This window comes from Aulostomus chinensis, chromosome 9 (genome assembly GCF_037954235.1).
Source record: "Aulostomus chinensis isolate RoL2024-O1b breed Wild chromosome 9, RoL_Achi_v1.0, whole genome shotgun sequence".
NCBI classification, from domain to species: Eukaryota; Metazoa; Chordata; class Actinopteri; order Syngnathiformes; family Aulostomidae; genus Aulostomus; species Aulostomus chinensis.
In genome coordinates this window covers 14,624,049-14,639,647 of record NC_141328.1, presented here as the reverse complement: position 1 = coordinate 14,639,647, position 15,599 = coordinate 14,624,049, and the positions used below count along the sequence as shown (strand labels likewise).

Below are 15,599 nucleotides of genomic sequence, written 5' to 3'. Positions count from 1 at the left end.
AAATCCCACTGTAATATTTTGGTAAAATTTACAGTATTCCAGATCCCTTCTTCACTTTGACAAATCTGTGACAAATTCCTTTTTTGTGCCCACCCCATGTGATGTGTCTTTCAGCACCAGTAAAAGAGCTGTATTATGTAAGCACCATGGGTTCAGCCTTAAAGAAATCTTTAAAAGAAGAATTTGATTGAAAATAACAATATTTATGCATTACATGTGGAAAACACACACGACAGACACACCAGTCCTCTTCATCCATATTAGACTACTGTTATTCCCCAATACCCTGGCACTGACTGTGAGTCTGAAAGAATGGTGACGAAAACTGCACCTCTGTGTCACACCAAATACTTGAAAAATCATTGACTCAAGCTTGAATGCCTCACAATATGGAAGTGGCAACAAAACAAACCATTTATAAAAATGGTAAAAGTTATAGTCTGCATTCACAAGGCACACAGCCCAGCCATTTGTCAACAGGCCATACAAGGCCAAGCAGATAACTCAGGAAACAAATGCTGAAAGGAGACTAAAAATAATAGCTGGACACACTGATTCACTTCCCATATTTAGTCTGTTTCCTTTTATACCTAAAATGAACCACACTATGAAGGAAAAGGAACTTTAGTGCAATTTAGCTGATCTAAATGAGGCAGACGTGAAAGCACCCCTGTTTTGGTGAGAACCAGAGTTCACTTGTTTGAGCTCCACCAGAGTTGGATGAGCATTCATGCCAGCTCAAAGGTCCTGGACCATCCGCCAAAAAGCAGCAGGGTTTGTTTAAAGCCAATCAAAGAGCTCAGTTGTGAAGGGGAGGTCAGTCTTGCTCTTGTAGCTCTTAAGCTGGAGGAGGATTGTTTTTACAGGAAGACGTTGCAGGGGTTAACTCCAAAAACACTCTTGCTTTGACATACCAACATTATGAAGTTTGTGCCAGGTCCAGTCCCTCGCCTGTCATTGCAAAATCAAAATCAAAATCATGCACAATGATGTACAATATACATACATAGTCAAGGGTGCAATACCAATCAATCAATAACAATCAGCGACAGTGTAATAGAAATGCAGACAGAAGCTACACAAGCCCGGCCAGCTTGTCGTCTACCTGGTCAGAAGATTGCTGGAGCAACCAGCTCACCTTCTGTGTATGGCCAATTTGTTCCTTTTCTTGTTTTGTTTTGTGACTTGTAGGCTAGCATTGACCTGTCACTTTACACATTTCTGAAAATCAGAAGGTTAAAACAAATCCCACTGACAGATTTAAGTGGACACTGCTCAGCATGTTGTGGGTTATGCACAACTAATACAAATTCAAAAGGGAGAGCATGTGAAACCTTTTGTTCACGCTTATAACTCCGTTAGATTTTCTCCTTAACTTAGGCTTGGACAATTACCTTGAATATTTATTGATCTGGATTTTGGTTTACCTCTTAAGTGATCATCCCAAATCACACTCATAATTTGTGCAAGAAGTTAAATCTGAATTGAAAGAGACATACAAGCTAGCTTCTTGAAAAGCTCTCAAAACAGCAGAAAGAGATGAATCAAATGAAAACAAAAAGTAGGGTAAACAAATATAATCAATGATTTTCAGGTTATTGTGGCTCTTCCTTTTTCCAGTTCTCACACAGTTTAAACAGGTCTAAAATAAATTTTCAAAAGCACAAATCACAGTTTGAACAAATAATAACTTATATGCAGACTTCAACATTACATAAAATCTGCTTGTTTACAAATGCCAAAAAATATTAATTTAATTGATTATAAATTGCGTTTGCTCCATGAAACTATACATATATTATTGACATTTGCTTATGGGGTTTTGAGGCTCTAAAAGTACCTTGAATACAAGATTTATAGTTACATTCATATTGCAAGGACAAGTTTTTGCTTACAATTGGCCAGCAACCACCCCAGCACCGAGTCGTAGCTTATTTTAAACATTTTTTTTGAACAAGTAAAACTGTAATGGAGGTGGTAGATTGCGCAAACTGGTTTCCTTCATTTAAAAATAACTATGTGCTATGTTTGTATTACGCTATGTTTTGCAAAAATGATTTTCCATGTATTTCAGCTGCTCATGTTTCGGTCAAACCTATACAGCTGTGACCAGAAACGTTATCGAAATGAAAACAAAAAAATGTTACCCGTTTTCCTACGGTCTCTCAACGCAACACGTGAGGAATGGCTTGTTTTCGTCACGTGACAGGAAGTGTGTTGGAAGTTCGACATTAGTGGAAAGTGTGTTTATTTACGATGCAGCAACCCAGAGGTCCGAGGTCGTACAAACACTGGGATTGACCGTGATCTCCATGAAGACCCAGTGGGTTGAGTTGCCTTTGACTGGGTATTAACGCTCAGTGTCTCCTCCTGGCCGTGAGCACTTTTATCTTCGCATGCTAGTTTTGGCTAACTGGTTAGCTTCGTAGGATCAACCTTGCCCTGTCCGTCAGCACAACCACACCGACGCTGGAGCTGTCTGCTCCCGGTGACAGTTTTTACATAACTTTGTTGTCATTATCACCTTGTCCCGGTGTAGCGAATCTTCATCAGAGAATATCGGATCGCCTTGTGACAGTTCATGTTAACCTGTGTGCCAGTTGTCCTGTCTGAGGTGTCTCTGACAAGAAATGGGAACCGACTGACAGTGGCACCCGGCTGGCATCAACATGGACTCAGCCAAGCTACGCTGACCGGTCCGTGAAACTCTGCTACGGGTTCTGACGGTGAGTGGGTCTTACTGCTCTATATAAATGCTTCTGCGTTCATGCTAGCTGGACGTATGAGCTTGCTTTGCTAACAGCTAACTTTAGTTATTGTTAGTATCTTCACTTGCCAACGCCGGATAAGGGAAAGTAGCCTTTGGTAAGCCCTTTAATTCTGTAAATACCTACAATGTGAAGTGTCAGTGATGGGTTCAGGTTTGCTACTGTCCGCCAGGTGTCTGGTTCTCTCAGTCTGTCAGCCAGCAGAAGCTAGACTCTGGACAGACTGGACCAGGGACTGGATCCAGGAGTGTTTTTTGCAGAATTTATCAGAGCCCAGTCTTCTGGTAATAAAGAAATACATCATGGCTAATAGGCCTGACCTAGGCCTTTTCTTTATTGCTTTTCATCTGTAGGGGATGTCATAATGCAAGTGAAGTCAACAGGCCAACTGTCAAAATAGCAAAACTCTATGCAGGAAGCTTTGTCTCTTTCCCTTTCTGTTTACTGGCATAGAGCTTGAAAGTAATGAAAATTCAAAAAAGAAAAAGCTCCTCTTCACACTGATATAGAAGGTGGATTGGCTCCATAATCTGACCTTGGCTGATGTTCCACCGCTCCACCTAATCGTCCCAGTGATCAAACACAGTCAAGTCAGTTCAATTTATACTGTATATCAAATCACAATACAAGTTATCTCATGGCACTATCTCATGTGGGACTCAAACCATATTTTTAAAATCAACATCCAAGTTGGAGCTGAAACACAGCGTGCTGACAAAGGAAACTAGACCAGATCTCAGTATTGGCAGTAGGATCTGAAGGCAGCACTGACTAGTGGTGTGAGCTGGTGTATGAGCCAATGTTTATTAGGCTGCTAGTCAGAGGTCAATGACATCAGAACCTTTTGGGGTAGACTGAGGACAGTATGATCCCAGACACACCTTGCCATGAAACTTGTGTCCCATGTGTTTTAGGTGAGAGCTGTGCTTTAAGTCTTTGACTGCCAAACGTCAGAGCAGTCATCAGGATGTTGGAGGGCCTGGTGGCTTGGGTGCTAAACACATACCTGGGGAAGTATGTCAGCAACCTGAACACAGATCAGCTTTCCATCGCCCTCCTGAAAGGTAACAGCACTCGCATCTTCCTGCTCCCTTCAAGTCTTGATGATTGGTTTACACAGTATGCTGTTGGAGTCAAAGGTTATGGTCACTCAAACCATGTTCCAGTATTTGTAGTTTTAGATGTTTGAATGTGTTTTTTCTCCTTCTCATGTGTTTGGGTAGATATGGAATTTTACTGTTAAGCTTGGTACATTGGCTTCAACAGCTAAGTAATCTCCAGAACTGCATATTTCAGCTGTAAAATGGTATATATGGATATTAAGTAGTGTTGTTTCGCACAGGTCCAAGTCGAGATTGTCTTGACAAAAAAAGGTTAAAAAGTTTGATGGCAATGGCTAAAATAGTTTTTTTTTATCCTTCTCCTGTGTATGTACCAGGTTTCATGACATCAGCTCTTATTACATTTCCATCCAGAGAGCCATGACACTGTCTCTCCACTCCACCAGCATTCTTGTTCACATTTGGTTAACATGAAATGATAATTAGGGCCAGAGCCAGAAGGTACTTCAGGCGAAGACCCTAATATGTTTGCTCATTTTGATTGTTTTTGTCCTGGGATTTCACCAAGATTTGTGTTCATAAGAGGTGCGTCCGCACTTTCTTGTTCCTACCAACACTACAGTTGATGATAGACTCTATATGTATATTGGTTACCTCTTCTGTTGTAATAATAATTATGATATATTGCCCTTATACATATGTACAATGTATGTTTGTATTTAAACTGTCTTCTAAATGCTCAAAGATGCTTTACAATGACAGAGGGATGTCTTGATATCAATGACTAGATATTTTGAGAAGCCTCTTATCAGAATATGATGTCCTTTGTAACCTTTTGGTGTCTGAGTGTTAGGGAGTCAGAATATTGTCGTGTTGTTTTTGCAACACCTCCATGAATGTCAGTAGACAGGCAGGGAAGAGTAGGTACTGAAGTGCACCAGGGTCTTGGAATGTAGATGGAGCACAATGAGATTGCTCAAGTCATCAGCTCTTATTTGGAACATGATCCTGTGGTTCTTTAGGTGCCGTGGAGCTGGAGAACCTCCCTCTGAGAAAAGATGCACTCCGAGAGTTTGACCTGCCCTTTGAAGTCAAAACAGGTGAGAAACACAGAGCAATAACCTCACAATGTTTAAAAGTGACCTTTAACCATGAATAGAACAAGACATGTGCTTCTGTGCTAGATTAGCATGCTTTGGCTGTGTGGTAAAACCAGAATCTCATATCCTGATAATGTTGCATATACTCAAAGTAGCAAATTTGCTTCAAATTCAATAAATAAATTGTCTATGTAAAATCACCAGATTCAAATGGCTATTTATAATTACATAAAAAATTATATTATCAACAGATGAAAGGTATTTACTCATATTTGCTTTTTTTTAAAAAAAATTTTCCTTTTATTAATGACATACATGCAGATTTTGCACAGACTTGTAACAAACTGTTGAGTGTTGTGTTAACTAGAAAACACGATTAAAATGTAGTCGCGAACAAAAAATTAGAAATATTACTGTCCTAAGTACAAATGTATGTGTTGTTGCACTGTAGAAGTTTGGGGATTTGGCCTGTAACTGTGCCTGGGAAGTGTCTTCAGCAACAGACCTTGTCACCAGCATGCTGGCATCTTGAGTTCATGTCCTCCATAGCTGAGGAGCAACACTGAAGCTGACTGGAGGATCTCTCAAAAGTCACAACACAGCCAGATTTTAGTTCATGTGTATGTCACCTGGCGGAGGACCCCTGTTCTTCTATTGATTTTAACAGTGACAGGGTATGTTGACTTATCACAGCCAAAATTCAACAGGTCTATGGCAATGCAGAAAGTTCCAGAATTTCAATGTAGCAACATCAGGTTCAGGTTGTAAATCTCCGCACACAGTATTTGAAAGAGCTGTTCTTTTTTCTGGATGATTTGAATGCGCTATCCTTTACGTGATAATTAACACTATGCTATAAATGGATACGGTTACAGATATCCATGGACTCCTCCTGTATGGTGTCGGCACCCCGCTCAAACCATTTTCACAGCCAGTTTTTCAATTGCAATATTCAACATATTTCACAATACCTTGAGCTGCAGCCTGGAGATCCAGAATATTAGTAAGGCTGTCAAGTATCTATTTTTCCATTAATTCACACTTCTTACATGAATCACAGATCTGTGACTCACTCAGATCGAGAGCTAGCACGTCACTCAGAACTCAAACTTGTTGACTTCAGGCTGTATTTCCTTTGATCCATGTTTTGTTACTCTAGGCTTCATTGGAAAAATCACTCTCCAGATCCCCTTCTACCGGCCTCACAGTGACCCATGGGTCATCTCAATGTCCCAGCTGAACCTCATCATTGGACCTGCCCAGCTTGAGGAGTATGATGCAGAGAAGGAGAGAGAGGAGGAGAGGGAGCGCAAAAAATGTCTTCTTAAGGCTCTGGAGGACAAGTTCAAAGTAGGATGATCAAGACTGAATGCTTTTTATTAAACTACCTAATGCCAATTCAAACAAATTGATTTTAGTCCCAATTTTCCATGCACTGATGGATTTTAGTTGATTGCTGTATAAAGCGCCAGATCGGAAGCCCATCAGTGCTGCAGCGCTGTATGTGATGCGAGCAAAGACGTGATTTCACAAAGATATGAAAGATTGTGTGGTGTGTAAACTAAAGTGATCTCACTACTTAAAAAGAGATGTGATGTAAACTTAGCTGAATAATATTAAAGATCCTCATCTTTCCAGTCTATGTTGAGCATTATTGCCTCACAGGGACACTCATGGTTTTTATGCTGCATGTCCACTCTTCAGATCACAGCCATTATATTTCAGATTCTAATTTAGCTAATTCATAATTCATAACTCTCTCCTAAATTCAGTTTAAGATTAAGTGATTTCCCATTATTCTAAATTGTTTGTGTGTGTGTGTGTGTGTGTGTGTGTGTGTGTGTGTGTGTGTGTGTGGCTGGAGCATATCCCAGCTGATATTGGGTGAGAGGTGGGGTACACCCTGGACGGGTCGCCAGTCCGTCGTAGGGCCATCAGGAGCAGCCATGCCGTTCTATTGTTTTGGATCTTGAGGAATTCAAATCCATCTGCAGGCAGATAACCAGAAACCTCTGTAGGGTTAGAATCAGACGGAGTCAGAATAATATAGTTTCTCTGGTTCTCTCTTCATATGCTACATCTGTTACTAAGGTTAATTCTAAACATGTAGCTATGTATTGACCAAAAAATTTTTGAAATAGATATCCATCCATCCATCCATCCATCCATTTTCTTCTGCTTATTCCTGTTAAGAGTCACGGGGGGGGGCTGGAGTCTATCCCAGCAGCTACAGGCGAGAGGCGGGGTTCACCCTGGACGGGTCACCAGTCCATCACAGGGCCAACACATAGAGACAGACAACCATTCACACTCACAGTCACATAGAGACAGACAACCATTCACACTCACAGTCACACCTATGGTCAATTTAGAGTATCAATCAGCCTAGTCCCCAGTTGCATGTCTTCGGACGGTGGGAAGAAGCTGGAGTACCAGAGAGAACCCACACAGGAACAGGGAGAACATGCAGACTCCACACAGAAAGATCCTGTGCCCGAGCCGGGGCTCGAACTCGGAACCTTCTTGCTGTGAGGCGACAGTGCTGACCACTGCACCACTATGCCACCTTAAAATAAATATGTATTCAACATAAATAATTCCAGCCCATATTGTCACTATTGGGTTTATTCATTATTTGAATGATACATCTCTGAAAAAAAGAACTAAATTGAATTCTGTGTGGTATGAAAAGGCTTTAAATTTAATTTAATGTTTGTCCCTATTGCAACTCTTGAGGATATCTAACAGATTTCAATTAATGGAGTTGAGTCTTTTTTTTTAACCTGTCATTGTGTTTGACGAAACACTTTTCTTTTCTTTTCCTTATTGCTCTCCTTGTTGTTGACTGAGGCAATGAGCGCGTTGTATGTATTTGTCTTTCAGAGTGAGTGTGAACAGAGAGGAGAGTCCTACTGGTACTCGGTTACTGCCTCAGTGGTTACCAGGATTGTGGAAAACATCGAGGTAAGCCAGCTCAAATTTTTTGCAGTCAATATGTTGCAACTTACTAAACTTTTAACAGGGAAAAGTCATTGAGGTTAAAACCCAACATAGTAAAATGCTAATCCAGGCTAGCATAATGATGCATCTTGAGCAATCTGATCACAAGTGGACGTTTGTTGTTCTGGTGTGAACACACTCAGGAGACACTGAGTTCAAATCACTGTGACAACATTCAGTGGTGGTCTGAACCACATGCGGCCACACTCTTAGAAACAGAAGTATGAACAAGAACCTGTAGGATTCTTTACCTTGTCCCCATAGGAGGACCCTTTTTGGTTCCTGGTAGAACCTTCTGTAAAAGTTAGTGTCTACAGAGAACCCTTTTTTATTGATAATGGTTTCACCTAGAGGGTTGTTTCCAAAACCTTTAAGGGTGTCACCTAGAACCCCCCCAGGGGAGTTACACAAAGGACCCTTTTATATTTCAAGGGTTTCATCAAGCAAACATCCAGGGACTTCCAACAAGAATGAGGATTCGGCACGTGTAGCAACTCATAATGTAATAACGGCTCATAATGTAATAACTTAAATGTAATAAAAGTTCAAAATATCATATCATATACAGTCCCCCTCCCTGTTCCCTAATCCACTCTGTTACTGTTGTGCCACCTATGTACAAATCATAGTCAAACACAGGCCTCTGCCTGTCAGTGAATTCTAAGTAGTCAGTGTGCAGGTGTGGTCGTTATGAACTTAGTGCTCCACCACGTTTTGCAGAAATGTCGTCATTCTGCTTACATACAGACAGACAATCACAGAGGTAAAAGCATGAACTTTCACCCTGCAGGAGTGGCAAAGGTAAAAATGGTGATAATGCAACACTTTTCTCACGGTATAAGCCATTGTTACATTATGAGCCGTTATTACATTATGAGTTGCTACAGCATGCATTTAGGATCGGTCCCCCTGGGCAGGACAGTACAGCACTTTCACAAGAAAGATAGAACATGTAGATAAGGATGAGGGGGAGATTTCTGTATCTTCAACAATTTACCATAAACCAGTTTATCAATCCCTGGAATATAATGAAAAGCTAAAGTGTCAGTGGTCTAAATTGATACATGTGGAATTAGCTTCTCTAACAGACAACTATGATTTTTCTGTAGCTGAACATCCAAGATGTGCACCTGAGATTTGAGGATGATGTCTCAAATCCAGAAAAGCCCTTTTCCTTTGGGGTTTGTATCAACAACGTTTCAGCCCAGAACCCCTCCAGAGACACTGTAAGTCTTCATTTCGAAAAATATGTTATGTTACTGCTCACTTATTTCACATTTCAATTTTCTCACCTTTTTGTTTTTAAATCCAGAAATGATCAAATCATCAAAATGACACATTTAGATGTAATTAATAAAATGACAAAAGTTCATGTAACAGTCTCACGCTGCATAGTAATTTTGCTGGTGTTAGGTGTTCCCTGTCTTAATAAAATCTCTATCTCATAATTGGCATCTGTAGTTGGTTTAGTTCTACTTCCTCCAAAGGCTTTGCATTACACTGTAACAAGTATTTTTACATCAATATTTATATGTTGTCTTATAGCACGCCCGGAAACTCCTACGAGAGAAGCAGCTGGAAATCGAAGATTTCAGTGTTTACTGGGATACAGAGTGTGAAATGCTGGGGAAACTTCCAGTAAATCAGATTCAGGTCAGTCAGGTCACTCAGGCATCAGGAGTTAGGAGCAAAGAGTTTTTGACTGCATCTGGCGACAAGAAGGAGAAATGTGTGCTACTGCTGACCGAGTTCTTTAGAATTATTAGACCTCTGGAGTCAACAAAGGTCTCCGTTGATGGCCCAAGGATTTGTTTGCAGAACCACACGTTATAGGGATAATACTTGGCCTTTGAATAGTGTTCTTATATGGTGTCATCTCATCTAAAGAAGTGCTAAATGACTTTTACTTGCTGCGTGATTCTCTCTGATTCTCTGTAATTTCCTTGGTTGTTTTGTTTGTGAGCAGGATGCAATGACAGAGTGTATGCAGATGAGGGAGCATCAGTATATCTTTGAACCAGTGTGTGCCTCCGTACTGCTTAGAAGGAACACCTCCAAGGAGCCTCTGAGGTCCCGACACACCCCGCGGATTGAAGGCCAGGTTCAGCTGGAGCCCATGTCCTTCCGCTTGTCCCAGGTGTGTATTGTTATCTAAAATGCCATTTTTCATTATCAGTGTTAGCGGTCACAGTACAAGCCAGGACAGATGTGTCATGCCACCTAGGGATGAGTCATTCACTGAATCTTGGATACAGTAAAAGTGAGGGTCTGAGGACGGCAAAGGGAACAAGAGGTAACATGAAAGTGTGAGCAAATATAGAAGTTTGAATAAATTCATAGGTGTTTCTAGATCCCACTTATTCAAAGAAATGAGTCATGAAATTGAACAGTCAACTGGTTTCCTCATTTAGGCCCACACTACAGAGCTCAGGCAGGCTTTGTTAATGCTGCCAGTATCATATTTGGATCTGAAAAAAACACAAGAAGCCTTGTTAGAAACTCTGGATCAAGTTCATGTCTGCTACAGTTTGCTAGAGGTTAATGCTAATGATAATTGGCATTTATTCTGTGCCTATTAGTTGGAAAATAAGAAGAGAGGTGGAAGGCAAATCAGTACACTCAGGGTCTACTCCTTAGAAATATTTCTAAAGCACTTCAGTTGATTAGATGGTCCTTCAGTGTGTCCCTGGATACACTTGGTCACACTGCCAAATAAATTAGGGCTGGACCACTTCTGAATGGGGTCAGTGATGCTCTAATTGCTTATATTTTACTGTCTTTTTGAAGAACTAGTAGACACTCCATAAAGATTTTTCCTATTAAAGCCTTCTAGTTGCTCCACCCTTTCAGTGGTCGGAATAGTTTGAGTTTCAGTGTGAGTAAGTACACGCTCAACAAACCAAATAATTTCAGTAAGCAGCATAATGATCACTGGGGTCACATATACCGGTACATCTTTGTAGCTGCTGTCCAAGCATTCTTTTTGTCTACTGCTCATCGTCCATCTGGTGGCAGTTGATGCTCATTAGCTCAAATAGCAAATATTCAGGTGTGTGTTTGCGTGTACGTTTGTGTTCACGTGTTGTGTTTTAGGTCCAGTACCAGCAGATCATGGCATTCCTAAAGGAACTAGACCGCCGGGAAAGGGAGATGTTTTACCGAAAGTGGAGACCCAAAGTGCCCCTAAGTGGGAAGTAAGTTGAACATAGTTTTTGTTTGTTACAATACATCTTCATTTTTTTCCCCCATCATTTCTCTTCAGATAAATCGTCAAGGTGTTATCTGAGATTTTTGAACATGGGGATGTTACTAAAAAGCAGTCTGATCTTGTTACATCAGTTGAATGAATCCTAGGATTGAAGTCTCCTTGCACTTGGGTATCTGAAAAAAGCCCAAGAATAAGCAAAACTGTCTGTCACTGATGCATACTGCAGCCTCAGTGTCATCTCCTTTTGCCACCAGTTGTGGTGATAGGTGGTATGACATTTGACAGCACAGCGTGTGATGGTGTACAGCAAGCCAAAGTTGCAAAATTACATCACTTGATAAAAAAAATACTGTAAAAAAGTTCAAAGAATTGTGAAAACATTGTCACATTTTTTGTTCTTATCACTGCATTCATTTTAAGAACTTCCTCCCTGTGCTTTTCACAGCCACTAACTTTGTACTGTAATTTGTCCCACACCTGTGAGAAGATAAAATATTTAATCAGCCTGGGAGAGTAGTTTATATTCTGCTAGGGATCAAACAAGCGAGCTGAGTTTCATACATGTGCAGACCTTTTTGAATACCAACATGAATGCTAAATGGATTTTCCACTTGGATTGCCTCAGCTCCTAACAATTCGTTTCTTAGCTACAGACAATGGTGGATGTTTGCCATCCAGGCCAATCTAAATGAGATCCGGGAGCAGCGGCGTCGCGGCAGCTGGGACTTTGCCCTGCAGCGGGCACGAGATGCCCAGACCTACACTAGTCTTTACTTCAGAAGGCTCAAAGGAGTGTCACTGAGCCCCCAGGAAGAGGTACTGTACTGTAACATAGACACCGTTCAGAAACATATTCACTAACTTTTCAGACTGGGGTTGTCAAACTTCTTCAAGACCCCAAGTTCACTTTCAGTAGAGACCCAAAGAGAATATTTCAACAAAATATCAAATATTTGTGTCAAATATCATCTTCCGCTTATTCCTTACTAGTAAGGGTCGCGGGGGGGCTGGAGCCTATCCCAGCATCTACGGGTGAGAGGCGGGGTTCACCCTGGACAGGTCGCCAGTCCATCGCAGGGCCGACATAGAGAGACGAACAACCATTCACACTCACAGTCACACCTACAGTCAATTTAGAGTATCAATCAGCCTTGTCCCCAAATTGCATGTTTTTGGACAGTGGGAGGAAGCTGGAGTACCAGAGAGAACCCACACAGGAACAGGGAGAACATGCAGACTCCACACAGAAAGATACTGTGCCCGAGCCGGGGCTCGAACCCAGAACCTTCTTGCTGTGAGGCCACAGTGCTAACCACACCCATCATGTATAGTTATATATAATATTGTTGTGTTTTTGCTAATTATTGGGTAAAAAATTCTCTTTTATTTGGATCTTTAGTAATTTGGTAATTGTTTATCAATCCCCTTTTCTAATCAAATTTGCTTGATTTTTTTTTCCAAAATATAGGAAAATGACACATGAAAGAAAGTGAAAATGACAAATTAATATTGTACTACTCATCTTTACTTGCAGCTAAGAGGGCCCTTTTTGCCACGCTGCCACTGAGATGTGCCTGCAGGCAAATTCTAATCTCGTGTCAAAGGCTGTAGATTATATTATCAGATATTAATTTCAAAAATGCAAGTCTGCTTACCTCTCAATTGATTTATGGGCTCAATAAACAATCTGCTAACAAGTTTATGGTCTCAATCATCAGCCTGATGTTTATTTTGTAAATGACAATTCCATTTGTCTACCGTATATTTTCTGCTTGCAAAGTTTATGTTGAAAGTTTTTTATTGGATTTTGTTGTAGAGCATTTTGGTCAGTGGTGGTTGTTTTTAAATGTGCTCTATAAATAAACTGATTTAATTTGATTGAATTATCCAAATGATGATTGCCAAAATGCTAACCTGGAGGCTTTAAAACAGTAGTCCACTTATTTCTGTTCACTCTTTCCATTAGTTATGTGATGGATTCCAACCCTGAGCGTGATAATGCATTATGTTCTTTACATTCGTCTTTGTCAACCAGGGTGAGCTGGGGCGAGTAGAAGAGGAGCAGACGGTGGAAGAGCTGCAGACTCTAAGAGAGATCGTCCACGACTGGTTTCGAAAACAGGAGGATATTGTTGAGGTGGGAGTTGATGACTCACGCAGATGTTTGTCGCCTTCTTTGAGACAAAAAAGCCCCACCAGGATCACCCCACAATCCATCTTAAACTGTCTGTTATCTCTGAAACATGTTCATGTTCTAGTTCTAGTTTCAGCTTGTGTTCTCTCTGTCTCTTCACCCAGATGATACGAGAGCCCAGCGTTGACCCTCAGCCCTGTTCACCCACCACATCCATCCCTAAGAGTGGCAGCTCGGGGATGATCCAGTACCTGCAATCCTGGTTCCCAGGCTGGGGCGGCTGGTATGGGGATGGCCAGGACCCAGAAAGAGGCCCTGAGGAACTCCTGCCAAGCCCATCCTCCTGGGATATTCTGGGTGAGATACAGCATTAAGCAGCCATCTTGATTCTGCATTTCATCCCTTGACTCCTTTTTTCTTTTACTTGCCACGGAGACACAACAGTCACAAATATGACCGGCATATGAATACAAGAGAACAAATAGTGCTATCACTGCCAGTGAACAGTCAGTTAAACTAAGCAACAGTTAACAAAGTAGAGCGTTGTTGTATAGCATCATTTGTTAATTTCATTATTTTTAACAATGTTTTTTAAGGAGTTATTTCAACAAAAAATATGTTTTGCCTTTCAAGTACTCACTAACAGGTGCCCTGAGGCCTTAGAGATGTTTTTTCACCACTTCTGCCTGAATGGCTGGAGCGGTGAAAACGTTTGAGTGGAGTATTGCTTTAAGTGTTGAAGTTAGGAGATGAGAACGTACCGTACATTAACAGTATAGTTTATTGGCAGGCAACTTGTGGAACATACCCCTGTACTCTGTCTCTGATGGTATAATGCTTCTCCAGCTGAGACTGAAGACTTGTTCGACCCGTTGGAGGACTCTCACACTCTGAACACATTTACCCGGCGAGACATCTTGTTTGCACGGCTGGAGTTCTTGCTTGAGAAGGGTGGAGTTACTCTCTTCCATCAAGACAGGAGAGAGGAGATGCTCCATGAGAGTGGGGTCATCCAACTGGAGTTTTCAGGTACACGATTGTCACTCTGTTGTCTTCTTTTTGGGTCAAACTGTAGCGGCAGCATAATGGAAAGGTTTGTCCCTGTTTGAACAAAATTTGTTTCACTTTTCAACTGCCAGGTTGAATACTACAGCCTGACCTACAGAACACTAGGCCAGTTTTGGACTGATTAAAGCGTAAACATATCGCCTTAAATTGATTCTCATCTGCCCTCAATTTTGTCTTTTAGAAAGGAAGCCAAATGAAGTAGCCTACATTTCGATAATATTACAACAGTATTTATTGTCTGTTTTTTCCACATTAACCTTAAACATATTGTCCCATAAAGTGCTCAAAATTTGTAGCTATCTCATACTATTGTATTTCATCAACAACAGCCAGGCCTATCCTTTTATTCGTCATTCTCACTTCAAGATAATGTATTTTCTGTGTTTGCGGTTCAGGTTTAAGAGGGTAATTTTGATAGAATTCTTCATGCTTCCGATGATAGTGTCATTCTACGTTGCTACTTTTGACAAGTGCCACCTTCTCGGAGCATATCAGGCACACAGCTCATTTTTTACAATTTATCTGGATCCGGAGGTGACGTGAGTTGGGTCCAGATCCAGACCTCGATCCGCCTGTTGGCGACCACTGCCCTGCAGTGTTTAAGAACATTTCATGATTGATGCCCAATGCTCCTCTCTGTTATTTCTAGTAGCTGACCCACAACTTGTCTACTATGTCTTGATTGCTGTAACCTCTACTCTTCCACAGGGGTGAAGGTGGCTGTTGAGTCTCTCCCTCGTTCAGAGTCCTCTCTGCTCTCTGTTCAGTTGGGTGGTTTATTCCTAAGAGACTTGACCACACAGGGCACCATATTCCCTGTCCTGGTCTCTCCAAAAACGGTAAGCAGGAGTAGAAACAGGTCAAGAGGGAGGCCCCAATGTGACAGTAGAGAAGTGCAGCTGTTAAACATTTTACTCTACTTTTCTGCTCTGTGCTGTGTCATGCAGGACAAGGTTGTCATTGCCATGAACCAACCATCTGGACAGTCCAGCAGCACCTCTGGTAAGGTTTGATGATAAGTAAGGTTATTGATAGATTGGTAGCATAGTTGATTATGGGTTGATTAAATGGCTATATAGATTTAGTTGATAACTGATGATAAAACTAGTTGATTGACAGGAGTAGCTGTATGCCCTTTTATCCATCATGAATCCTTCATAAAACCATACCTCACTAAAGGTTCTCTGAACAATGCTCTTCTAACAATTAAGAATACTAAGATACAGCTGGTAAACAAAATTGATGATTATGTCAAACTGA

The 15,599-nt window shown here is 41.1% G+C and overlaps 1 protein-coding gene across 5 annotated transcripts in view; it reads left to right on the top strand.

Moving 5' to 3' along the window:
- Positions 1-2,212: 2,212 nt before the first annotated feature.
- The window catches only part of vps13d (vacuolar protein sorting 13 homolog D), a 56,935-nt gene continuing 43,548 nt past the window's right edge, over positions 2,213-15,599 (top strand). For 2 of the 5 annotated variants that reach the window (XM_086213917.1, XM_086213918.1), the window contains exons 1-15: positions 2,213-2,726; positions 3,683-3,832; positions 4,852-4,929; positions 6,089-6,279; positions 7,813-7,893; positions 9,039-9,155; positions 9,475-9,582; positions 9,896-10,066; positions 11,023-11,123; positions 11,785-11,953; positions 13,173-13,274; positions 13,436-13,628; positions 14,118-14,300; positions 15,048-15,178; positions 15,287-15,341. In XM_086213917.1, the coding sequence (XP_086070043.1) occupies positions 3,736-3,832; positions 4,852-4,929; positions 6,089-6,279; positions 7,813-7,893; positions 9,039-9,155; positions 9,475-9,582; positions 9,896-10,066; positions 11,023-11,123; positions 11,785-11,953; positions 13,173-13,274; positions 13,436-13,628; positions 14,118-14,300; positions 15,048-15,178; positions 15,287-15,341 (1,777 nt within the window). In that variant the 5' untranslated portion in view covers positions 2,213-2,726; positions 3,683-3,735. Of the gene's footprint in view, positions 2,727-3,682; positions 3,833-4,851; positions 4,930-5,380; positions 5,604-6,088; positions 6,280-7,812; positions 7,894-9,038; positions 9,156-9,474; positions 9,583-9,895; positions 10,067-11,022; positions 11,124-11,784; positions 11,954-13,172; positions 13,275-13,435; positions 13,629-14,117; positions 14,301-15,047; positions 15,179-15,286; positions 15,342-15,599 lie in introns of those variants that run through there. The other 3 variants (XM_086213916.1, XM_086213915.1, XM_086213919.1) reach the window with 3 other exon arrangements.